Source organism: Echiichthys vipera (assembly GCF_963691815.1).
Source record: "Echiichthys vipera genome assembly, chromosome: 4".
Classification (NCBI taxonomy): domain Eukaryota; kingdom Metazoa; phylum Chordata; class Actinopteri; order Perciformes; family Trachinidae; genus Echiichthys; species Echiichthys vipera.
Window position 1 is genome coordinate 13,170,234 of NC_139829.1, and position 27,513 is coordinate 13,197,746.

At 40.0% G+C, this 27,513-nt stretch overlaps 1 protein-coding gene across 1 annotated transcript; it reads left to right on the top strand.

Moving 5' to 3' along the window:
* On the top strand, positions 1-27,260 carry cspg4ba (chondroitin sulfate proteoglycan 4ba). Its single transcript, XM_083911666.1, has 10 exons — positions 1-154; positions 4,614-4,777; positions 7,524-11,096; positions 11,750-12,223; positions 12,613-12,789; positions 17,275-17,473; positions 18,944-19,075; positions 22,095-22,267; positions 22,746-22,929; positions 23,479-27,260. The coding sequence occupies exons 1-10, from the start codon at positions 67-69 to the stop codon at positions 25,536-25,538; spliced, it is 7,224 nt and encodes a 2,407-aa protein (XP_083767792.1). The 5' UTR covers positions 1-66; the 3' UTR covers positions 25,539-27,260.
* The last annotated feature ends 253 nt before the right edge of the window (positions 27,261-27,513 follow it).

Below are 27,513 nucleotides of genomic sequence, written 5' to 3' on the forward strand. Positions count from 1 at the left end.
CAGGTCTGTAAATATGTAACCGTACATGTCCGGTAACATTCGTGTTTCCAACCGGGAGAAGAAAACATGGACTCTGTTGTGAAAAACACCCAGAAGAAGTTGTGGCTCCGCGGACTGCTTTGGTGGTCGCTCCTGGTCGAGGTGGCGTCGGGAGGTAACAACTTTAACACTTCTTCTTTTTCTTTTCAATGAAAACAAACGAGACTTAAACTCATTTCATGGTGCGTTCAATGTCCAACTGTTAATACTGCGACCATATCATTATGTGGCCTAACTTTGACGTGTTTCTTTCATGTGTATGTAGTTTACTGAGGCACTTGAGGTTATAACTACCACTGAATAGTCATAACTAATGATTTATTTATTATTATTTTGTGTACTGGCTGTGATTTCCTCCACATCTAGGCTACAGTACTATTTTTGTGTCGTGATGAGCGTGCCTCCAAAAGCTGGTTTACTGTAGTATCACCTTGCAGAGGATTACATGTTGTCTGCGCGTGATATTGAGTTGCTGTGGTGGTCTTAGAAATCTCAGCACAATTGAATACATTGTGAATGAGGTCTGGCTGGTGTGTGTTTGCCTACAATATTCATCAATGATTTTTTTTTCCCAGCAACAACAGAAAGTAATTTTTTTTTAGCTTTTTAAGAAGCATAATTACAGGATTTTCTCAAATGAATGAGGCTTACAAACATCAGTATTTATCAGATAAATCATTCTGAATGATCTGTGCACATACAGGATACAAACTGCTCTTATCTTAGCATGGGAAGCAGCAGAAATGGTGCCCATGCAGCAGCGTGATGCCCACTGCATTAAAAGAGCAATCTGACTGTGACATTGGCACAACCAACTCAATCAAATGAACAGTCATCGCTGTGTTGAGAAATCCAAAAAGGGAAATGTGTTTTTTTTTTTCGTGAGTCACAGCTTCACATGTACATTATTAACATCCATGCGGGCATTCATTAGCCTCTGTGGTTGATTTGATCCCATGCATGTGTCATCTACAGTCAGTGTTCATGCAGGCTTTTGCCTCTAGGAATAATCAGGAATCATTTCACCGTGACTCACTCTCACTACATCCTTCATTGAAAATAACTACAGTATAGACATTTGTTTTACTTCAGTGCCTTTCAGAATGTGTGTCAGTATTATGAAGCAAGCCTTTGCTTAAAAACATCCACGTCCCGGGCTTTGACAATGCATCAGGGACAGAGTGGCATGCATGAGAGTCAACAAAAACCCAAAGAGGCACTTCAGTCAAGTTGCATCTCTGATCTCTTGTATAAACTGAGCACTCAGGCAATGACAAGCACTGGTCTCACCTCTCAAATTACTAACTGTAAGCGGGTGTTTGCTGAAAGGTCACTGGCTTTGTTGCTAAAAGAGCAGTTTGTGAAATCTCACCCAAAAAAATGTCCCTGACGCACACCAAATGCCCCTACAGACATGTAGATTACAGAACAACCTCCAAACGCCTCCTGTTTTTGCTTCTTAAGGCACAAAGGTATGTTTATGTGTGGGTATTGTTTTCTGGTAGTGTACTGTGCTCTTTCATTTACGTACCCCTCCCACCCCAAAATATGTCCACGTTCCAGCATGAGTAAAAAAAGCTTAAACAACAACAAAATCTCTCCCCCCCCTTCCTTTTTTTTTTTTTACAGCTTTCCAAGAGAACAATTTGTGGGGAAGACCCTTTTGCTTTAACCAAACATGATTTGACTTTGACGTCACAGTGACAACGCCACAATGCAGTTGAGCATGCATGTCCATCCTTGTGAATTTAAGAGGAAAATGTCATTGCATTCCTCTTGGCTACATTTTTGTTATGTACACGGAGCCAGACAAATGAGAAAGGACACTACATTCAGCCAGTCTGACTCCAGGTCAGAGTAACCATAAGTAATGCTGGGTGCTGTGTGCCTCTGGGCCAATCAATTACTTAATTTCCATCTGTGTTTAGCAGTTGCTAAAGGGAAATAGCACCTGACTAATTAGATAATGACTTATTACAAAAACGGCAGTATTTCTTTCAATAAATAAATATATAAAAAGAGAATCACCTAGGTCTGACTTTGCATATCAGCAGGTAGAGCTTTGAGAGGAATCTTTGGTCAAGCTAAGACCCTGAAGGGTAAGTTTTGAAACATATTTAAAAATAAATTTAAGCTTGTGTCTGATCTTTACTTGACAGAGATGGAGACAACCATGTGAAGTTCACTGGGAAACACATTCAGCTACTTGAGGGGAAAGAAAGCTGTCTGACTAAAAAATATATTTAACTGTGATAAATGAAATAATGAAACGCACAGCTATGTTTTTGGTATTGTGTTTTTTTTAATAATACGATTAGAGGATTCAGGTTTAGAGGATGCAAGGATTAGTCGCTTAAAGCTGCAGTAGATAAAAAGAAAGGTGAGACCTCTTCCTGCAGCTCTTTCTGTCCTGAGCCAATAGGAACACTCTCTCCCTCTCCAATGATCTGTGATTGGCCAAAGTCTTCTGTCACGGGCAAGATTTTCCAAAGCTTGAAAACTGAGCCAAGAACCGCTGAAGAAGTCTAGATTTCTCTCAGAACACTTGAATAACAATGTGATGAAAAGATTATTTTGGATCTTTTGACCAACAACACCACACATGAACTGCCTACAATAGGTGTAATTAGTTAGTCGATTGAAGGAAAATTCATTAGATATATCACCTATTCCCTTCTGAAGCAAAATCAGTTGTGAGAATCTGCTGCGCTGCTGTGTGTGTATGTGACAGGAAACTGAATATCTTTGGGTTTTGGACTGTTGGTAGGTCAAAACAAGATATTTGAAAACCGGGATTTAGGAACTTATGATTGTGAGAAATTTTAATTTTTCATTATTTTCTAGCATTTTATAGACCAAATGATTAATCGAGAAAACAAACGGAATATTGATCGATGAAAGTAATTGTCAGTTGCAGTATTACATAAGTTAAATACTTGTTTAAGATAAACTATAACAGATATAAATAACAGCGGGATAACAAATTATGACAAAAGTAAAACTTGTGTATAATTTTTCCCAGAGGCAAAGTTCTACAGGTATATGTTCCCAGTTGAGATGTGGTATTTACCATTCAGTGTTGAGAACGCATTTCAGTCTTGAAAAAACAGATTTGTTCAGCGTGACATCTCAAAAATGAAAAAAAGAATCTGCTGTTGACATACAGTTTGAAACATTTATTAGCCAGTCATTTTGGGAAAGCCTGGGAGGAAGAAAACTTTTGGCCTGTTGCTTTTATTTTCTTTGTTCTGCTTTTCATTACAATGTTTGTTTGTTCTTGTTTTTCACTTTAATATATAAGTATAAGTACATTGAATGTTGTAAGTATGTTGTAAGTGACGTGTTTCCTTTATGTTTGTCACATTAGGGTGCACGTTATGTTTGAAATACTAAGGTTGATTTATATTGTTTTTTGTCTCTCTGCAAACAACAGGGGCTGAATGCTGATTGTATATTGATGTGGCTGAAGGGCTAATTTGCATGCTTTACTGGTCTAATTGTGTTAATTTATACCGCACAGTCCATACAGATAGAAATTGGTCAAGCAAACTACCCATTAGTGCATTAACCCTTTTTAGGAGTAACAACACTGCATTAACTCACATTGACTTTATCTAGCTTCCCCAGTGAGTCACTCTGGCCCAATAGCAGTGCTCTGTTGTTAACCTTTGACAGTGCGTGGGAGCTCTGGAGCTCATTAAAAACTGAACTGGTGGTGCCCAGGCATGAAGTCTTGGATGAGAAAGCTTCAGAGCATGTTAGGCCAGATTACAGGGTGATGTGAGATGGCTGGGAGGGGAGGTAGAAGAAACAGCTGGATCCTTCCACCACGTTGTTTCTAGAATATGAGGCCACGGACAATGTGGGGACGTCAGAGCCTTTCATGTTCAGGTTGAAGGTTCCTGTCAGGGCAGGGCAGGCCCAAACATGTTTGACTCCCTCTGAGCTCACCTCCACATCCTCTGCCTCAGTTTGTATACTCCTGTTGTGGCATAAAAGTCGAATACCTTTAAAATTCAGTTATGTCATCCCTATGATTTTGGACAGTCTGTGAACAACTTTCTCTTAAAACTAGTAACGAGCAGAGACATCAACCTGCAATTCTGTCGCAATACACAGGCTGGAGTTTGTTTCGTCCTAAAGGTGGTTATTATTCTATATGTAAAGCTTTAGTGCTTCATAATTGTACTCTTGACGTACTTGAATGCATGTAAATAATTATGGTTGAGTACAAATACAACAGGCCCACCAAGAAGGCTAAACTCAGTAGAGAGTCTTACAAGCATTCTTTTAAATCAGGTGAGCTATAATTTGTCTTGTGTATGTGTGTGTGTGTTAATGTGAGTTTATGTGTGTTCCCACGTTCCCAGACTCTGCTCCACTTGTAAAGAACAACCAGGATGATAATTAGCCTGACTTTTATATCTAAATGTCACATGTTGGCTATATTAAGACCACAAAGCTTGACTGGACTTGCTCTGTGCTATATTTGCTCCTACTGTACTTTCTGTTGTAATTCTCCCTCTTGTCCTGGTTTTTATTTATTTTTTAATCTCTTATGTCTCTTTCTCCAGCCTCCTTTTTTGGCGACGGCTTTGTACAGCTCAAAGCAGCAGAGTTGTCCGACCATAACACACTCCGTATTCGCTTCCGAACCTCCAGCACCAACGGCCTGCTGTTTCTTGCCGCCGGCCAGACCGACTACTTTCTACTAGAGCTCCTCGCTGGTCGCCTGCAGGTGGGTACATCCATGGCCTCAGCACAGGAGCATATGTGTTCAAGCATACATGAGCACACACATGCACACGTGCATATATGTATAGGCATACAATACACACAGATCTTTGTGCTTGACCAAATGCACGCGTATAGAAAGACATGACACACACGCACACTGATCACCGTAAGCTATGGCTCCATCGCAGTTGACAGTGTCAGCCGCTCAACACAGTAACACAAGCAGACAAGCCTGCGTGGTGTATGCTGAGTGTTAACCACATACCAGTCACTTGTCACAGTGGGAACTAAAAGCAGCAGATCTTTGTGTTTACTGTAGTTAATAGTAATTGAGTGATCATTGTGATGATTATATGTTAGCAATATGAGTTGTGACTTGATCACATGTGTGCCTCATTCAGCCTCTCCCAACCATTTATTCATTTTCTTGATTTAGCAGCACTACTTGCATGTACTTGCTTTCAGGTACTACAGTCACTCTTTACTTCACAGCTTTGTTGAGTACTCTATTCTGATTGGTCAATTATGGCATTCTACAGTCTGTGATTTCTGAATAGCAGACCGCTGCTATGGGCACAGCAGGGGGTACTTGAGATCTTTTTAAATTAAATAAGATATCAGTCATGCCTTATTTCTAAAATAATTATACTGTAATAATGCACAGATTATGTGATTTATTCTAAACATCTGGAATGTTACATTTAGAGAGAAGATTAAGTTTGAGAACAACTGACGAAGCAAGCGGGTTACTAATGCAATTACACCCCTTCAGGCTTATTCAGGTCCTGCAACAGCCTGTCAGGATTCAATTCTCAATGACCCAATCACTCTACAATATCCATTTTTAAAATATAATGTAATATAGGGCTGCAACTAATGATTCATTTTATATTAATAATTGTTATTACTATTTAATTAGTCCTTGAAATGTCAAAAATTGTGAAAGGTGACGTATTCAAATGTCTTGTTATGTCTGACCAACAGTCCAGGCCCCCAACTGTATACAATTTAGAAATCTGATATAATGTATTATTCTCTTTATACAATGTTACTTAAAAAGTTTATTTGGATAATTGAAATATTTGAAAATAATGTGATAATATTTAATAATGATTATCCCACAAAGAGTGTCTCACTATATCTTAAGATACTGAATTAGTAGAATAAACTTAAATTACCAGGTCAGAAAAAACTTTATTAAAATTATTATTTTAATTAAATTTAGCTAAAACTGTGTGCCAGCAGTAATGACTAATGTTACCACAATTATTCATCTGGCTCTAAATATAATGATATGTATTTCACACCTCTTGCAATTTACTTATGACTGATTTAATGACAAAATATATTTACTTTGGACACAGTTAAGAGATTTAACCTCAAGTCTGGTGCACTTTTTTTTAATCCCACAACACAAACCTTGCTTGGAGGATTTAAGGGTGAAATACATTTGTCACCCCAAGACTGCTTCTAAAGCATCCTGTAAGCAGCTCTGCCAGGCTAAATCAGCATACAGAATGTATAGACGTACTGTAGGAAGCCTTTTTAATATGTAGACACATTCATAAGAAACACAGGAAGTCCTGAGATATGCATTATAGCTTTTGTGCATCCAACTCGAGAAATCCTTGTGGCTAAGCTTCTATTTGTGTCAGACCTGCGCTACCGGGAATGAATCACACTGACGACTGTGTTGCATTGTCATACTTCAGTGAGCACGAGGAGTGAACTGCTCGTCCCTGTTCCTCAAACTGGCACAAAATAATTTTTTGTTCCCTTGCACAAGTTATCCTCAGGCTTGGGGTCTCATTCCATGCAAGTCAGACATGAGTGTGGCTCCCTGGAAACCCATGCATGAATAGCAGGGACTCATCAGCAAGCCTTGACAAGCACGTCATCTAAATGCAGCATTACTTTGAGATGGTGACATGATGCTCTGCGGACATAGCTGAAGGCAAAGAGATAATAGTTCTCTTCCTGCTTTAAACCACAGGCAAAGCTCACTGTTATAACAACCGGTGACATCATGGAATATAATCAGTCTAAATCTTGTGTTTCCCTTTCCAGGTGTCAGTGTCTACTGCTAATAATTTCGTTGTCATTGTTAAGTCATATTGTCATAGAATATAGAAAATCTTACTTAATCGGATACACACCAAATGATTGCAACCTGTATGTAACCTGTATGTACCTGTATATGCACGTTTAAACAAGAGTTCAGCGGTGGTGGTGGCATTGTGAGGCTGTACTGTGTTTTGAGCTCAAGCCCTAATGTCAATATCCTAACATTTTTTACAGACACAATGCTAACATGCTAATGTTTAGTGGTTATAATGTTTACAATGTTAACCATGTTAGTTTGGTGGGACCTGATAATGACACTAGATTACAAGTTAAAGGATCACCCAAGTCATCACAATTTTACCTGAGGGTTTCATGAACTTCTAAAATCCAAATTTAATGGTAACCCATCTGCCTCTCTCTTGGCACAATGAATGCATGTTGCAAGATTTCATGGCAATTGTCCAATAGTTCTTCAGGTATTTCAGAGTGACCCAAAGTGGTGGACCAACACTGCCATTCCTAGAGGCTTGTCGATAGCATAACCGAAGGACATCTCAAAAAGGATATATTTTTAACCGATGAACCTACATTTAAATTAAATGTCTGCTTAGATCAGTTATGTATTTGCCTTGCATTCCTGTTATATAAAATATTTCGTAATCCATTTTTTTTTCTTCTCTTAGCTGAAACTGGACCTGGGATCGGGTGAGCTAGTGTTACAGTCAGAGACAGGCAACCAGCTCAACGACCTGGCCTGGCATTCTGTGGAGGTCCGCCATGTGCAGCACAACATCACTCTGACTGTGGATAAGAACTCTCATACAGGTATAAAGATGCCAGGCTCCCACCAGAATCTCCATATATTGGATGGTCTCTATGTTGGAGGCTCAGGAGGCCTGGACACAATTTACCTCCCCAGAGACCCGATCGGCTTCAGAGGCTGCATGGATGAGGTTGTCTTCAATGAACACGACTTGCTGTCATCACTGAGGCCATTTACTGGATTCAAGAATGTCCATGAGGTGTCTTTGGGCTGTAGTCCCCAATTCTTTGCCACAGAGGAGGACCCTATCAGCTTCTTCAGTTCCAGGGCTTACATTTCTCTTCCAACCTGGAACTTCCAGCAGGAAGCGATATTCAAGTGTGTTGTGCACACTTCAGCCAAAGAGGGAATTATCTTGTACAATTCTGCCAGAGAGGGGGACTTTGTGGCTGTGGAGATTCAGGAAGGTTTGCCAGTGGCCATTGTTGGGAAAGGTGGAACCAAAACTGAGCTTCGATCCCTCACATTCATCAATGACAGGAAATGGCATTCTATCAAGTTGCATTTCAGTTCTAAAAGTCTTGAATTAATTGTTGATGGAGAGGCAGTAAAGAGCAGCATTAGCTCTCGTTCAAAGGGGTTTCAGCTTAAAGGTTATCTTTTTGTTGGAGGTATTGATGACAGCACCAGATCAGAAGTCAGAAAGGTGGGGCTTGTCTCTGTGTCTGGAAAGCGTGTTAGAGGAGGTTCCTTTAAAGGATGTTTGAATAACATTGAAGTCAATGGAGTGAAAACAGGTCTCACCAATGCTGTAGTCACCAAGGATATCTCAGTTGGCTGTGAGCCAGAGAAAGAACCAGAACCTTCGACCACTGTGAGTCCAACAAGTGCTCCAGGATCCCTCTTTCACTTGGTGACACCAACACCATCACTTCACATGTCCACCCTCGCGCGGGGCTTGGACAGAAAATATGGCTCGAATTTTGTGCAGCTCAAAAACCTTGTGGTCCAAGAAGGTGGTCGAGCATCTCTCGAGGCAAAACACATCAAGGTCCTCTTGGACTTCAAGAAGCTTGGCATTCGACAATCTCAGATCATGTTCCGAATTCAAGAGCAACCGATTCGTGGTCAGATAAGGCTCGATGTTGATCAGGACCAAGTGGAAAACACCTTCAGTATGTTGGACCTTTGGCACGGACGAGTGATGTATATCCATGGAGGCTCTGAGGAACCAGATGACTTCTTCATGTTTTCAATTTATTCTAGCAGTAGAAAGCAAGTACCTGATTATCTGAAGGGCAACAAATTATACCGCTACAATATTACTATGACACCCACCAACGATGCACCTGAATTGAGTCTCCCTGAAGGAAATCTCTTTGTCCTGTTGGAGAACTCAAAAAAACGCCTTACCACTGATGTTCTGAAGGCCACAGACATTGACAGCAGCGACAGCGACCTTGTCTTTTCTGTGCTTGGGAACCTGAATGCGGATGCAGGATATTTAGAAATTGAAAACAATCCTGGCAAGGCAGTGACCTCATTCTCATATTTAGACTTGGAGGAAATGAGAGTGTACTATGTTCACACAGGGGTTCGAAACTCAAGGATAGTTCTTAGAGTTAGCGATGGGGAAAAGGTCAGCAATACTGTGGTTCTAAGGGTCATGGCTGTAGCACTGGAGTATAAGATTGCAAACAACACAGGCCTTGAGATCATACAAGGAGAGTCAGCTATACTTGGCTCAAAGCAGCTAGCACTGCAAACCAATGCTGTAAAACAAGTTGTAGAAATCCGGTACGATATCATTGAAGCCCCTCAGTATGGAGAACTCCAGCGACTTCACTCAAGCGGTGAATGGAGGCCCACTGACTCATTTTCTCAAAGGCTTCTAGAAAAAGAGCGCCTGAGGTATGTTAGCACTTTTCAAGAAATCCAGACATCAAATGCCACTGATTACTTTAAGAGCAAAGTTAATGTAGCTGCAAGGGCAACCACTGAAATACTCTTCCCAATCACTGTGAAGTGGGTGAAGTACCACCTGGTGAGGAATGTTATGATAGACATGGATAAAGTTAGAAAAGTGACACTGAACTCTGAGTATCTTTATGCCACAGCTGAAGGTGTGGCCCTCTCCGAGGAAGACCTTTATTTTCGGGTTCTCACCACGCCAAAGAAAGGGAAACTCCTGCTCGACACCGCAGTCTTGACAAAGAACTCAACCTTTAACCAAAGAGATGTAACCGATTTAAAAGTTCATTACGAGCTAGTCGACAGGCCTTATGAAGATACAAGTGACAGGTTCAAATTTCAGCTGGTTTCCAAACATGCTCAGTCACAAAACTATGATTTCCGGTTTTCCATTAAAGCTGATGTCAACAGCGTGTTTATGATAAATGACGGCGTCTCACTTCTGGAGGGAGAGAGTAAAGTTATCACTAAAGATGCCCTGTTTTCAGAGACTTTGAGTACAAAGGATATGTACTACACAGTCATAAGCAGCCCCAAACATGGGAAGCTGGCCCGTATTACTCAGTCAAATTCCAATGCTAGCTATGTCAACATCTTAACCTTTACCAATCAGGATATATTAGAGGAACGGATCATGTACATCCATGATGACAGTGAAACAACTCAAGACGAGTTCACTTTCATCGCCTCCACAAGCCAAGGTTTCAAATCCGCCATCGTAGAAGATGAAATTGGCTCCAAAGAGGGAGTGTTCAACATATCCATTCAGCTATCCAATGACCAAAAGCCAGTACGTGTTATTGATAAAGTTTTCCATGTAGTTAGGGATGGACAGAAGTTACTCACTATAGAGGATTTGCGTTATCACGATGAAGACTCTGATTTTGATGATGGCCAGCTGATTTACACTCGACGTGGAATCCCAATGGGAGACCTAGTGCTGGTTAATGATACTACTCGTCGGCTGTTCCAGTTTCGACAGAAGGATTTGGAAGAAAAGCGAGTGTTGTTCATTCACAAAGGTGTGAGCAATGGCAGGTTTGTGCTCTTTGTCTCAGATGGAAAACATTTTGTATCAAGCCTTTTAGACATCAATGCAAATGACCCGTTCTTGAAGGTGGGCAACAACACTGGCCTACTGGTTCAGAAGGGCCAGTCAGTAACCTTTTCCACAAGTAATTTTAGTGTCTTATCAAATTTGGACATCAGAGATGACCAGGAGGTCATTTTCAAGTTGGATGAGGCTCCCAAGTATGGACGACTTTATCATAATGATACAAAGGTGGAGTCCTTCTCACAGTCTGACCTTAAGAAAGGGATGATCTCCTATCGGCACAATGACAACAATCATCTTGCAGACCATTTTAACTTAACAGTGAAAGCTAAAGGTCTCCAACTTGCTGTGATGATCAATGTGAAGGTTTACCTGGAAAGTCATCAGAGGCCACCCATTGTGCTGCATCACAACATCTTACTGGTGGAAGAGGGGAAACCAGTGAAGATCAGCGAAACTAAACTAGAGGTGAGTGTTTCAGAAGAGACTCTTTAACCAATGGTTATGCAATTTTTATTTTGGTTCAAATACGATGGCCATTTTTGAAGGCCAATACCATTCTTTTTTGTCATATTGCAATTTATGTTTTAAATATCATTATAAAGCCATGATTACAAAATTGTTAGTTTTGTTTAGAGTTGATTTTCAGAGTGTCTTTTTTTCTTTATTATTTGATCAGTGGTCACTAAACCGCTCGTTTACAGACAATAATAATGATAAGAATTATAGTTAATAATATAGTTAGTTAATTACAATAATATGCATAATTGTGCAATCCGAGCACAATGTTCTCAATATGTTATGTTAAGACCTGATTAAAATCTGATTCTAAAAATACTTCTTTTACAATCGGCATGTTGTGTAGTTATGTTGTCTGAAGGGAACGTTTGTCAGATAATATAAATCTTTAACAAAAGGACAACATCACACAATGCTACAATGAAAGAGCAGTTTTTACTGCTTTGGTTTTAAGGCTTTTGAAAAGGTAAAAACTGTATGCTGACCAGTGTTTGTTTTTACAACGATGCCATGTTACATTGAGAGCAAAATGAAAACTGAACTACAATGACAGATGGAACATTTCAAATTTAACCAGTGAATATGTTTTGTGATTGCTGCAGGTCACTCACGAGGACAACCTGCCATCAGAGATTGTATTCAATGTCAAGGTAGCCCCATCTCATGGCGTTCTCCGGCGTTTTGTCGAGGCGGAGGAGCGCTACATCGGAACCAAACAATCCCCTGTCAAGACGTTTACCCAAGAAGACATTAACAGTGGGAACATCCAGTACATGCAGGTGGAGGCTAACAAAGTCAACGACACTTTCATCCTCGACACCACTAACGGTGTGACTGACGTCAGCGACATTAGGATGTCTGTTGACATCATCCCACGCCTCATCCCACTTCAGGTCTACAATTTCACGCTGAACGAGGGTGCCTCCAAGGCACTAACCCAGGATGTACTCAAAGTCACCAACCGACACTTTTCTGGAATCAACTTCCTGTATAGTTTGACTGAGCCCCCGCAGCACGGTCACATTGAGCACTCACGACATCCCGGTGTGGCCATAACGTCTTTCACCAGGAGGCAGGTGAGATATTCTGACAGACGCTCTTTATAGTTGCCACAGAAAAGCCGCTACATACCAGCAGTTGGATTGATGGATAAACAATTTGATTTAGTGCAGTGGTAATATTTTTCGTGCTCATGACCTATACAGAATTTAGAAAGGTCATGCATATTGCCATTTTACAGGCATAGAGTAATTTTGAGAAAAATATGTTTTCTCAAGTTTGACCCAAATTGACAGACATTTTGAAACCAAAAATGCATTTAAATTAGTGTGTAGTGATTTGTGTCCTGTTTATACAATATTAAGGCTCCTTAATTAAATCACAGCATGAAAGTAGAGAAAAAAATAGCATTACCCTCAGTTGACCCCCTTTTTTCTCTCTAATAATTTTCATTATCTTTAATTAGGTGGAACATGAATTCATTTACTACGTCCATGACAGCAGCGAAACCCGAGCTGACAACTTCACTGTGGTGGCCAATGACACAGGCCTGAGGAAGCAGAGTGCAGCCCAGACGGTGCACATCCAGGTTTTAGCTGTCAACGATGAACCTCCTGTTATTACAGCCAACAGGGTCCTCAGGGTGAGTCGGCACTGCTGCTCTATATTTAAAATCTGGATATGTTTTTTTTTTTTTACTAGCCAGTCTGGCACCATAACTTACTGTCAAACAATTTTCATGTGGGCAGTGTTTCAAGTTGCCATGGCTGGCTGGCTGGCTGGATGAGGGAAAATATGTGTGCTATGTGGAGGAGGGTCCAGGGGGGCTGGCAGCATAGAACAGACATTGACATACATTTGAAAGTGCCTGGGATTTGAAGGAAGGCCTGTTATGGTGCTAAGGTGTTCCGCCTCTTTTGTTCTAGTATTAAAATTAAAGCACTGCTTTTTGGAGGGTCTGTTGCCAGTGAGGCTGCTTTAGTGAATTGAAGAGGGAGCTGCTTTTTACATATTTTGGGTTGGCTGCAAATCATTTCAAAGGCTTCTTATGAATACAAAACAGTTTTAGTCAGATAGGAAATAACCCACAGGCAGGATAGAGACTGGCTGCTGAAAATATGTTGCTTGAATTTAGTTTCAGGTCTCCTAGTGTTGAGTGGCATGATGACATTGCCCGGAGATGGCAAACACTGTGACCACATGTCCTCAGTTTAGTCCATGTTCCTCTACTTCACATATCTCTTCACTATCTGCTCATCTTAAGAAACCCTGCTGGGTATTTAAAGGCCTTCTTTGAAGCACATCTTCTCACACACATTTTAAAAATGTCAATTAGATGGGAGTCGTCGTGTATGTCCATGTGCTGAGCAGTGCTGACTTGTACTCTCTCATTTTTAGTTGCTAGAGTTGGGGGAGGTCCAGCTGGAAAGAGAGGCTGAAGTAAAGGTCTCTATTGTCTGTGCAGCTTTGCTCCACCAATTGCCTCAAATTCCTTTGCGATCCTGCAGACAGACTGAGAGAAAAGCAACTTTTCAATCCATTGCACTGATCAGGAAGCCAGTTGAATTAGAGTAGTTAATAAGAAATGCAGAGAGTATTTTAAAAAAAGGAGCTGTATGATTTTTGGGGATAGTCACTGACATTAAGTCTGCCCATATTGATGATTGGTTTCATTCTAACGCGATTATAGGTCTTTTCTAGATGTTAAATGGAACGTCTGGGTTTTGTCCACAAGGGGGCTCTCTGCCACTGCACTTAATAAAATGTATACTGTGGAAGGTTTTGAGAGATATGTCTTCTTACAATCATAGTGTTAGCACACGTCATAGCAGCATTACATGATCAAGTGGCAGTATATTAACAATAAGTTAAATGAGAAAAACAATAAGTTGAAAGAGAACAACAATAAGTTGAAAGAGATCAACGATTCACAATGTGCAAAATGGTTTAGAGATTTACATGTCAGATGTAGTGACGTGTTTTAATCCCAAACCAGTTAACTATTTCCCACTAGAAATGTCTTGATTGTAGTTTTGGCAGTACTTGCATTTATGACAAACATTTGACCTGTTTCAAAGTCTGTACAGACATCTAGAAATAATGCAATCATTATAACACACGTCAGCAGTCTGTTGTGAATTTATGAGATTTAATTAAGGATTGTTTAACTGTCAGGGTCGAACTTGGTATTTATTTTATGTGACCTGTGACCTCCTGACAACAGCAGTGAAGCTTCAGACCAAGCGACATGTGATTGAAATCTGTTTTTTAAATCATTTTTAACCAGAGATTTTCTTTAATTTTGTGCCAGTGAGATAAAAAAAAACATGTCTATCAAAACACCTCAACAAATAAAGATCAAAACAGTTGAGGTTTGGCAGTCGAGACTAACAAGAAATAAATGAAAGCAGAACAAAGGTGTGCATGTTTTAACCTGCCATCTCCACCAGTAAAGCTGCGTCCTGTTGAACAGCAGACACCCCATCAAGTTTGAGGGATTGATGCCGACTCCAAGGGCCTGTTAGTCCAAATTGATCTCATGTGTCTTCTCTTTGAATTTAGTGAGTCACACTGATGTTGTTCTGCAGACGGATCCTGCTGTGACTTCCTCTCAAATGGGGGATTATTAGAGTTAGTCATGTCCCGCTCGATGAACACACACACTCACACAAATCGTCTCATGTGTGTAGAAGTTATGATGTGGGACTGATGTGGTGTGTGCAGTGCCCCCATGTCTCGGGTGGATGTGGGGTTTGCAGGTGCTAATTGAAAAAGTATCCCATGCTTCTGCTCCAAAAAATAACGCAGCCAAGTGAGAGGCCAGCTCACTGTCAGTTGCACCCAAGCCTTTAAGTTAGTAATTTTAGAGTAATTTAAGGCTTATGTAGTTGTTTTAAAAGGTAAAACCCTCCCACAGCTACTCTCACACTCATACCACCATGTGATGCTCACTTCTGCAGACTTTTCTCACATTAACCAACTGTCATAGAACAGCCATAGGAACTTGCCAGTGAAAATGTGGTGTAGATGTTACTGTGATCACACCCTTTATATAAAACGATGTATATCTTGTGGCTGCATTGCACTTGCCCTGACAGGAAACTCAACTCAAAGTTGATTTTGTGAGCAAACTTAACAATACTTTTCATAACCCGCTATAATCAATATTTTTTATTGAGAAGATGGGTCAAATTTCTGCCCTGCAGTTCCCCTCAGCCCTAGAGAGCATCTTTCAGCTCATTTTGTTGGGTTTTCCCGCCTACAACTTTACTGTTTTGGTTCACTTTTACGGCTCTATTCAGCGCCATTTCCAGCTGCAACAGGCAGCTCTAAAAACTCAGCAGCAGTCAGACAGACACAGTTAGCAGCTAGCAGGTGAACATAGTGGAGCATTTAGCAGCTAAAGAGCAAAATATTGAGTGAATTCTGAACTTAATTAGCAAGATGGGTGGAAACATGACATACGTACATGCTAATTGTCTAAATAACCAAGTTTTTGCTAAATTTCCGATCAGCTTTATACATTAGTGTTTGCAACTTGTCTCTTTATTTCTTTACATTACTATATATTTTTCAACAGCGGGCATTGATACTATCAGGCCTCACAAAACTCAACTATATTTATATAGCAGCACCTTTCATACAAACATACAAAAAACAAACACAACATGGATACAGTTATGCAAGACTAAAAATGACAGAAAAAAGACAATAAATGAATACAACAGTCGAATAAAATAGAATAAAATAAAATTAAGAAAACACCAGGGGTTAAAAAATAATATTTAAAAAAATGATAGTCTTTAATTTCTTTTTAAAAACACAGAGAGAGCTTCACATTCTAAGAAAAGATCACAATCACAGAAAACATAGGAAATCAAAACAATGTCTACTTGCGGCCCCTTGTCACTGTTTGCATATTTACTGGTTATAACCACTTAAACTTTGTTTTATTAATAAAACAAGGGCTGGATTCCGTTTATCTTTTCTACTTAGGTCAACTCACATTGAAATAATCTGCAGGAGCAATGTGAAAAGTTCTTTATTGGTCATTAAATGACTTCTAACACTGATACAGACAGACTGGTTGGAGTTGACGGTACCTGCTATGACAAGTTAAAATGTCTGCAGTGAAAAAAGCCGATTCAAGTGATCAGATTTCAGAAGCTGCATGCTCGCAGGATTTTTCTCCTCTCAGTAATTACTGTGAAATCATAACCTGTGTGGGGAACAGTGACAGAGTTATGCAATAGTTTTTTCCAGCCTGGAGTAAAGAGCTTCATCCTTTGTTGTCAAGTATCTGTGCGGTTCAGTAGTTTTCTGCTCTGTGTGTCAATGAGTTCCTCTGTTCCTTCGTGTTAGCTTGAGGCTTTCGAAATTTACATAGAAGCAGGACTTTAACTGTGTCTCACCGACACTCTGCAGTACTCCTAACTGCGTTACACCCTGCATGGATATATTTAGTCCTTAGAGATGTCCTTCATTTGAATTAGGTTGTTAAACAGGACTTGATTGTTACTCAGAGTGACATCTTTCCATGGGCTGTTATTGTCTTACCATCTTTAGGTGCCTCAGTTCGAAATTATTCCCCTTTCTGCTTGCTTATATACTGCACACACAAAGGGGGAGAGAGAAAAATGTGAAATAGCCTTGGAGCTGGACTCACACCCACAGCATCCCATGTCCATTGTATGAGGTGATGAATGACAAGGACACGTCAGCTGTTTCCACTGCTGTGTAATGTGTCTTCCTTCCTTTTTAATTTGATTATATCTGAGCAGAAAGTAGGTGTTACATAGCTGCTCAACTAGTGCATTTAACTTAATATTATTATTAGACATAACTGTGTTTTACTCTACAGACAATCTTGTGTAATATTTTAAATTAGGGGGATTTCTTCAAAGAGTGGCATCCACAAATGGCAGGTGTAGCAGGTATTTTTGCTCCATTGTATTACAAAATATGACAGGACTTCATTCCATCTATCAAAAATGAATGTCAAATTGTCATTTGGCTGTCAAATCATGTAAATGTGAAACAAAACATTTCTGTTACCTCGTGTTCCTGGAGCTCTATATTTCTCTGGCAGTTACAGATGATGTTGTGTCCCTGTCCATCTTGTGTCCAGGTTTGGGTGTCCTCAGTGACGGAGATCAGGCCGGAGGATCTTAGAGCGCAGGACCTGGACACCCCCCCAGCGGAGCTGCACTTCATGGTGACCCCACCCAGCAACGGACACCTGGCCCTGAAGAGTGCCCCCATGAAGGCAGTGCTCAACTTCACCCAGGAACACATAGACCAGGGACAGGTGCTGTTTGTTCACAAAGGTAAGTTGTTTTTCTTCTATCGCCTGCTATGGTGTAAACACTCAATATGGCTATTCATTTTGCATTTATACAAACAGCTTAAAAACAGACAACAGAAGTAAAACAGGGGAGGGTCAGTAGACTCATTCAGTGGATCTCCCCCCGCATAACAGACTACAAAACCTTTATAAAAACTATTGGTAAAAGGATTAGTGATTAGTGTAAATAACAACAACAGACCCCCAAAAACCCAGAAAAACAGAAATGTGACTCAAACAATATTTATTTTTAAACATTCCTCTTTTTCTCCAGAGTTGGGTCTTGAAAAGGAAGACTATTGCTATATCAACAGGGCTCATATTCGGGATCTGTGCCTACAACGATACGACATGCATCACGATACACGTTGATTTTGAATACTCAACTCACAGGAATCTGAAAAGTAAAATCAAATATTCCTGCTGTACCAATTCAGTTGTATCTGCATCTATACGCGTATCAACAGGAAGCACGTCACCATATATTGCCAGATCGACAAGAGGTATTTGATGGGTTTATTTTACTTTTGAAGTATTGAAAAAACCAAACAGTTTTTTCCTGATGTAATGATTAACAGTTGAAAGCAGGTGTATTGTATTACATATTAATAAATAAAAAGGATTATTTCTAATATTGTGACATTGATTTTGATCATATTACCCAGACCTTAATACATTTGGAAAATCAATCGCTCCAAATGTGATCAGCATATTGTTATTCACCCGCATGCTTTGATCATAATGCAGTAATGCCACAAATAAATCATCTGTAATTTTTAGGTTTAAGATCACTTAGTGTTGTTGTTAATTTTGCGTCCACTAGAAGACGCTGTTGACGGTTTGACTTTGGCTTTATACTTGGGTCAACTCACATTGAAATAATCTCCAGGAACAATGTGATACGTTGTTTATTGGTCATTAAATTACTTGTAACACTGATACAGACAGACTGGTTGGAGGTGAAAATACTTGTAGTCTGGGAACGCTGATGTGAAATGGTAGATACGGTCTATCATCATTAGATTGTGTCAGATCAGGTTTCTGCTTACTGTTCTGATTCTTATCTACTTTTTTCTTTGCCTGCACTTGTACCAGTAAAGGTTGTAATAACAGTGTGCAAGGAACTCGCCCCACCCTGTATGTTTGTTTTATACACACCTACACAAGAATAATGGTGGATTTTGATTGAGTATTCCCTTAATGACTGAGAATAAGGACTTTTATCTTGCTTTGCAGTTTTTCTTGAGTCCAGCATCCATAATGCTAATTCAGTACTTTCTTTTTGTGTAAATTGCAGAAACCAGATGCAGCTTATTTGCCAAGAACAAAGTGAAAACATGTACTCACAAACCTAAGATTTAGTTTAACCGCTGCAGCAGACAGAATCTAACAACTTCCGCTCAGAGTCTTCTTGAAAGTTTTTCATTTTTGTTTTATTTCATTGCATTTCTAGGTGCCATGTCTGGAGGATTCAACTTCCAGGTCAACGATGGTGTGAACTTCACTCCCAGGCAGATCTACAGCATCACTGCCAGGGCCTTAGTTCTCAGTTTAGAGCAAAACCCTCCACTCAAGGTGTTTCCAGGTGAATCTCTCTCTAGAGGCTTATAATTAAATGATAATTCAATTCAATTCAATTCAAAAAACTTTATTTGTCCCCGGGGGGGGGCAATTAAGGGCACACAGAGCAGCAAATAACGACAGTGCAACTATACAAAAACATTTTAACCTAACAACAAGAATAAAGTGTAAAAGAAGAATAAGTGTCAGGATGTTAGTGTGATGTAGATACGGAGAACATCGTCGGCGTGAGACAGGTTAGATACGGAGAACATCGTCGGCGTGAGCAAGAGCAAGTAGAATTAATCTATATTTCCAAGCGGTATGAAACCAAGCCAATAATGTGTTAATGTCTCTTTAGATTTTTCTCTTCCCTACTCTGTGGCCCTTCACCTTCTAACTGTGCTTATTATCATTTTTTAGCTGTTTTCTTGTCCTCTCTTCAATATGTGATCGCAAGAATTTCAAGTTCTCTTTTATAGGCTTTTGTGTCATGTTAAAACCACAAAGCTGCTGCCAGAAACTGAAACAACATATTTTTGTCCGTTTCAGTCATCCACTCACATAGAAGCTTTTAGTTGTGCTATTAATATCCATAAGCGAAGTATTGATTTCCTCTTTTTTGTTATTTTCTATTGTTAGGGCTCAGTCGAAGATTTGAGTGTGTGTGTTTGTGACACCTGTGCCTTCTCATTTGCTGTATTTTGTAAGATTTAACCTATTACAGTCTCTGCTCACAATTCCTTTGGTTAAATACCAAAGCTTTCCAACAGTAATTACTACCCAAATACCTGCTGACATTGCTCAATGTTTTGATATGCAGTATGCTACTTTTACGATGCTGCCTGTCATCTGTGTCTGCAAACACTGAGACTTCCAGTGGTCTGGCTTGTGAGTTAGAAGGGAAAAGATATTGTGAGGGCAGCAAACTGCCAACTGGCACGGTCTGCTGAGCTTCCCAGCCACAGGGTGAGTGGCTACTTGAAAGGCTGTGCCACTGTCTGTCTGAGGCAGCCCTGTTTGTGCTTGGTGCCAGGCGGGGCAGAGGGAGGGGAGGGGAGGTGGGGCCTTCTTCCTCCGTGCAAAGCCCTCAATTGTCTGGGTGCTTTCTGTAACACTGTGCAAATACTCCTCACTAAATGGTTGCAAATGCCTCATTAAGAAAACAGCATTTACCTGAAAGCATTCTGCCAGAAAGTCATTGTGGGGTTGCCTACAAAAACCTTTGGACTTTTCGATATGAAGACATTTACTTGTACTGTAATTCGGTCAGGCTCCTTTGAGTACACAATGTATTTTTACTGTTACATGGTCACAGTGGGAATATAACGACAGCATTATGCTTGAAAAGAAGTTTGAACAACAAGTTGTCTAACCACGTCGTAATATAGTGTTATATATTTATTTATTCTGAATGGCCACATTTGAAGGTGGAGTAAAAAGCTGTCCATCATGGAGGCGGGGGAGATGTGATATAATTTAAATATGGGGATAACCAAGGACGTTGGTTTGTTTTCAGAAGTGTGGTGGACACAATGTTCATACATCTGTATATATGATTTCTTTTATAACTCTAAAAATGTAGTGGGCAGGACCACTTTGAAGCCACTCTGAAGAGATGTGTCTGCAACAACCTTCCCAATAAGGTGGACAGCCTGTATGTAGCCAAGAGGCAAAGAAAAAGGTCTGCTAAGCACTCGCCCCTGTGCTAATGCTCCTTCTCTGAGCACACATTATTAAACTAAAAGCACCTCAGATGAAAATATCACCATTTTTATCAACTTAGATCTTCTCTCACTTGGACTGTGGTGGCTGAACAGTGTGAAAACAGTGTCCAGAGATATTTTAGTAGGAAAAATGAAATATCAAAAGTGAGAGGGGTAAAGGTAGGATTTTGAAAAATGATAAGGACATGTAATCTCCATCCATCTCCAGTATAGTAGCACCTTAATGATAGTCTAATATGGATTCTCTTAGTTACTTGTCGCTGTATTCTTTCAATTCCTTGTCATCATTATCATTGTACCGTATATGTATATTTATTGTATACGCAGAGTGCATGTTTCTGCTGCGTTTGTGCAATGGTTATCATGTTTCACTCAATGTTTATTCACACATCAGTCTCAATTTACCAAAGTGGCACACATCTTTGTCAATTCACAGGCATAGACTAAACAACTCACAGGAGTTTTGGAAAGTATTTTGATCGTGTTATGTATTTTGATTATATTCCTGGGTTCGGCTTTTTGTAGAACACAGGGATACAGCATTGTCTATATACTACCTATGCTGCACAAATATCTGACAATATAGCAAACCCCATCTTGTGTAGATTTGGAGCAAGTTAGGTTTTCTTTGTGAGAAGACAAGAAATGCTGTCTCTCCCTCTTCCTCTAAGACAGAAATTTCCCATGAGAGACATCCAGGGATGACGGGAGTGCTCTTGTCAAGTGATGAATGAATTTCACTGTGCTTCGACCCCTCTTCCCCTCTATCATTGCCTTTCATCATTTATCAGCAGTCTTTTTTTAGGATTCTAACTATCTTCACAGTGGTGGCAGAGCTATGAAAGTCCATGTAATCCATCTTAAGAAGAAAAGAAGCTTTCAGTAGTCAGTCTCTGTCATCATGCACAGGAGATCTCTTTCCATTTTCCCCAAGTGCAAGATTTCTGCGCCTGCAAGGAGCTGATCCACTTTTAATTTCTTGTTTGGATTTTATGTAACACCCCGCACTGCAGTTGGACAGTGCTGTAAAAATCCTGTGATGTCTGCAGTGCAGCTTTAATTTGACACATCAAAGGACTTGGTCTATTCCAGAGCTTGTTTTGCATAATTTGGTGTCAAAAAGATGTGAAATGCTTGGGGGAAAGCTTGAAGCAGTTGATGCAGTCACACAAGAGGTTTAACAGTGTGTTGACAGATAAACTGAACACCAGACAAGAAAAACAGTTCCTTGACAGTTATAGTTTCATGATCAATTATCCAAGCCACTTCACCAGTAATTCTCTTTATTCTTCTCTTAATTTCACATCTTTCCTCCAGGCTCTTCTACTCCGATCACAAATGAGAATTTACAAGCAGCGACCAATGACATCAGCAACACCACAAACCGTATTATTACATTCAGTGTGATTCGGCATCCTAAACTGGGGCGTCTGGTGATGAGGCAGCAGGATAATTCAACAGTAGACATCTCCACTTTCACACAAGACATGGTGAGTGATGAACCGGAGCTCATTTCCGCACTTTTCTCTCATTTCACATAAGGTTTTCAAGATTAAACATCAGTGTCCCTCCATTAATGTGGAAAGTTGCCAGATATCCACGGTATGAATAATAGATATTCTGCATCCTCACTCAGGAAATTGACTTTGCTCTTCTGTTGCTTCATGGAACATGTAAGGCTTTTATGTAATCAATTATTTCTGATGGATTGTGATTTGACACAGTTAAAGCTGTGTTGTCCTGTGCACTTTATTTACTGCTGATCAAAGCTGATTTAAATTAATGATGAAGTCTTATACGCAGTAATGTCTGTCAGAACGGTGAAGAATTATTTAGGCCACTGAACTGTTTATACAGTTGACTAAACCACTTTAGGGATCGCTGATCTGCATTTTGTGCAAATTTGTTGATGTGAATTTATTTTGGATCATGGGTTGCTTGAGGCTTTGTGGTGTTTTTCTACCTCAGGTGGACAGGAAAGAGGTTGTGTATATTCAAACCCCAATCGAGTCAGTGGGCTGGGAAGCCATGGACTCTATGACCTTCTCTGTGGCTTCACCGCCTGCTTCTCTGGACAGCCAGACCTTCAGAATTGATATTTCTTATGAGAATACTGGACCTAAACACAACACAGTCCTTCTTGCAAACACAGGTATGACCATGAGTAAAGACTGTATGATTTTTACTATGTTAACCATCTAAGTTTAGCAAGTTTGCATTCTAATATTTCAAGCACTAAACACAAAGTAAAAATGAGGCTGATGGGAGTATTTGATCATATGGAAAATTAGATTTTATGATACATGAAAGGTTGCTCATGGTTATTATAACTCATGCTTAGGGAGCATGAAGTGTCATGGTAATGTGTCATGGCAATAGTTGTTGAGACATCTCACTCAAAACTACAAATCACCCTTATGATGGTGCTAAAAGGTAAAGTAATAAGATTCCCAAAGTCATTAGGCTTTTTCCTGGGACCATAAAATTTGTAACTTTACGGTAATCCATCCAATAAATTGTTGGGATATTTCTGTCTAGACCAAAGAAGTGGACCAACGACCAACGGATTTACATTGCCATCCCTAGAGTCATGCCACAAGCATGGCTAAAAACCAGACTTTGATCTTGTATTTGTTTTATTACTTAAAATTCTCTAAAAATGTTGTCCTTAGTGATTAACGTACCCTTTCCTTGGTGCTAGGTGCTGAGGTAACAGAAGGGGAGATTGTCATCATTGATGAATCCAAGCTGGATGCCACCAACCTGATGTCCAAGCTGCCGACACCTCAGAGGAGCTCCCATGAGGTCTGGTTCCAGGTGACATCACTGCCTCAGCATGGTGTTATAGTGGTAGGTGAGAGAAACCTCACCAAAGAGAAACCCAACTTCTCCCAGTTCATTGTTAACAAATACGGTATTACCTACAAGCACGACAACTCAGAGACAACTCGTGATTCTTTTGCATTCAGTGCATGGCTAAATCCTAAGGGCAAAACTGCGCAACGCCCCAAAGATGACATTGATGTTGTTGAGGAGAGTTTTAACATTACAGTCACACCTGTGAATGATCAACCACCTTTGCTAAAAACCAAAGCTCCAAGTCTCAGGGTGGTACAAGGGGATACAGTAGCCCTCAGGCCTGAAAATCTCAAGGTTGAAGACTTGGACAATCCTCCTGATGATATTAAGTTCTCTGTGATTAGCAAGCCAAACAATGGTTACCTAGCTCTTGGAGGAAGTTTGAATGAGTCGATAGTGGCCTTCACTCAAGCCCAAATCAATAACGGAAGCGTCTATTTCATCCATGATGGAAGCTCTGTCTCTGGGGTGTTTTACTTCAGTGTCACAGATGGCCATCATAAACCAATATATAAACTCTTTAACCTAGAAGTGACAGAAATCACCATTTCTCTGGTCAACTACACTGGATTGACACTGGAGCAAGGCAAGTTGTCAGTATCACTGACCCAAGACAACCTTGCTGCTGAGACCAATGGGAAAAACATCACCATTCACTACCAGATTACAAGGCCTCCAAACTTTGGCAAACTCTTGAAGGACAACCAAGAGGTTACACAGTTTGAGCAGGAAGATCTGCAGGCTGGAAGGTTGTCCTACCACATGATCTCCCTTTCCTCAGCAGAAGACAGCTTTGAGTTCACTGCCTTCACTTCAGAGGTAAATTTGACTTGCCAAGTGTTCAACATAACAGTCAGACCTTTTATCCAGCTTGGGAAAGGCTTGAGGGTTCCCAATGGGATTGCTGTGAAACTCAATGCTAGCTTTCTTAATGCCTCTGAATTAGCTAATATCAGTGGCAGTGACCCTATATTTGAAATGATCTCCCATCCTAAGTATGGGAAGCTGGTTTGGACAAAATCTAAAATGTCCAGGAAAGCTGTACCAGTTGAGTCCTTCACCTTTCAGGAAGTAATGCAAGAGAAGGTTGCCTTGGAGCTGAATGCCAACATGACTGGAGTTCAAGAGTTAGATGACTCACTGGTGTTTGTGCTGAAAGCTGATGACATGCAACCTGCTAAAGGGGAGTTCCACTTTACAGTTGTACCGTATGATCCAGCGCTTTTTCCAACCACAAAGAGTCCTGTCCCAACCACATCATCTGTTCCTCAGATGCCAATCCAGACTTCCAGAAATGAAACTGCTTCACCAGTCCCGTCTACAACTTTCCTTTCCACCCAGCAACCAAGCAAAAATCAGCAAAAGTTTAAGGCACGCAACCGCTGGGGAAACTCCAACAGAACTAGCATTTTCAGTACAACTCTTGGCAAACCAACGCGGGGAACAGAGGATTTTCCCTTTAGGAACACACCAGTACGTGTTGAGTCCTACCCTCAAAAAACCTCCAGTCCGCTCCTGGTTATCTTACCACTGCTCGCCCTGCTGCTACTTATAATCATCTTTGTGGTCCTGGTCGTCTTTCTTCGACACCACAGGCAAAGAAAGCAGAGTGCTGCTGCACCAAAGGAGCCACCTTCCACTGGTCTTACAAGCAATCAGTCCTATCATGGCCAACCACAGACGTGCACAACAGTTCCCACAGTGACTGTCACTCCGTTAAGTCCCAGCTGCCCAGGCAGCCCTGTTTTTGATCGACTATTGACACCATATCAGGGCTCAGTTTATAACACTATTGATTCAAACATGTTGGTAAGTTCTTGGAGTAGTGGTTCCCCTGCTTCATCTTCCCAAATTATTAGAACCGCCACTCCTACTCTGCAGACCAATCAGTACTGGGTATGATCTTCCACAAACCAACTTGTAGCTACATGTGTTGTAGAATGCTGTTACAGGTTTTGATAACCGATGTGGTTGTGTACTTAAATGAGGTTGCAAACTTAGCTTAAAGCTGCATTAATCAATATTTTTGCAATAATACTGAATCAAATTGCAATCTTGTTTCTAAGTTTCCTCTTGAAGTGACCCAACCCTGTAGCTTTATGGTGCTTTATCAAAACTTTTTTAGCTCTTTGTTTTGTTTTTTACTGCGTGTTACTGTATAACAACAAACATTTGGCCAACTAAACACCAAAATTTCTTGTCAAGAGTTGGCAAAAGCTAAACCAGAACTAAAACCATAGTTCCTATATCACCATATGGCCAGAGAGACAGCTCCAACTGGATACTGTTGCTCTGTCGCTGCTGTATGAATAATTAGACCATTGTTTGCTTGCAGCTTTTGGAATAACTTTATAAAAGTCATAATACTGTATGTCAAGGCTGTGTTTGTTTGTTTTTGAGTTCTTCTGCCTCCTAGTGGCCAAAACTTGATTGATGCAGCTTTAAGGATGGATAAAAATAGAAATCACTATAGCAAAAGTCCTTTGCCGTACAGTAATCAGCGCCAGGACAGCTTTAGGTTTTCTTTGAATCACACAATCCAGTGAAACTCTGGTTTACAACCACTGCTGTATATTGAGTCGGTGGGACATACTTTGTTCACTTGAGCATTTACAAGTACAAAGATCATCATTGTGGTAAATTATAACCTGTGTTTGGTGCCTAACGTATGTTTAATCACTCACGTTGTTATCTGGTCCTCATGCACGTTGAAGTCTTTTCCATTATGGGTTATGATCAGAGGGGAAGGTAACGCTAATAACAGCTTGAAACTGTGAATTACTAAGACTGACACTGGCACAAAGATGTATAGTCTAAGCATTTCAATTGATTGTGCAGATTTTATATTGCTATTATGTATTATATATTATAGTATATTTACTTTTTGTAACTCAGGTATTTTGTTAACAGTCATTTACTTCACGTTACCTTTAATGAGGGTTGCATGTATTGTCAATAATTGAGGTCTTTGGTTAACATTACAGGGTTGAATATTCGAAAATTGACAGTTGTCACAAATACTTTCCAGCATGGCTGTCTATCGAAATGGGACTGGCTGGTTTTGTACCAGTATTAAAACATTTATTTATAGGCCTGATAAAATCTCACTGATTGAAATGTTAGCACTGTTTTTATATGTAATTTTTGTTATTATTTTACTATTCACACTATTAATATATTTTCAAGATGCATATATGAAAAATCAAGGCACTGATCTTAAAGAGGACATGAATCTACACTGTATTCTACCCGCATTCGCATCAGATATTAAAGTTCAAATAGTAGGCATATCTACTTTTAAGAAGATTAACCTAAAAAAATCTCATTCGTCTGAGACTTGGAAAGACCTTCTGGCGTGAGGCAGTGAATATCTGTCATTGGGAAAAGTTGTCAGACTCAGGTCTTTTGTAGAGAAATGAACAGAAACTGAAAATGTCTTTGACTGAAATCAGTGCTGGTATTTATATTATTGCTTTAAGATAATATGAGCCTGTTTCCTGACTTTAGCTAGTAGGCCTTGGTAGTTTTGACACTGTAATGATGTATCTGCTGTAAATGAAACATACTGCACATGATGCTATGATAGCTATGGGAGATGAGAAATTGCTGTCACAGAAAACCACTGTAATATTTTGTGAAATCATTTTGTACTGAAGAGAAGTGTCTATCCTGTGTATTCCAGTCTCATCTAAATGATGTAACCTACTAGGTATCAGAAGTGTCATATTTATTTTTACCATATTTTTAATAAACCATTTTGAAAGGTTTGCAAGGAATCACTTTCTGCTATCAAACAGTAGCATAGCAATTGTGTGCATGTGTGTGGGTGTGTCCATCTCTTCTCTAACAAGATTCATTAGTGTTCAAATTGTCGCCA

Excerpts from the sequence above, each read along its gene's own strand:
- cspg4ba (XM_083911666.1), top strand. The coding sequence starts at position 67 with ATGGACTCTGTTGTGAAAAACACCCAGAAGAAGTTGTGGCTCCGCGGA. Across the intron at positions 17,474-18,943 it reads GGTGCTGTTTGTTCACAAAG|GTGCCATGTCTGGAGGATTC; the intron begins GTAAGTTGTTTT and ends TTGCATTTCTAG. Across the intron at positions 22,930-23,478 it reads AGTCCTTCTTGCAAACACAG|GTGCTGAGGTAACAGAAGGG; the intron begins GTATGACCATGA and ends CCTTGGTGCTAG.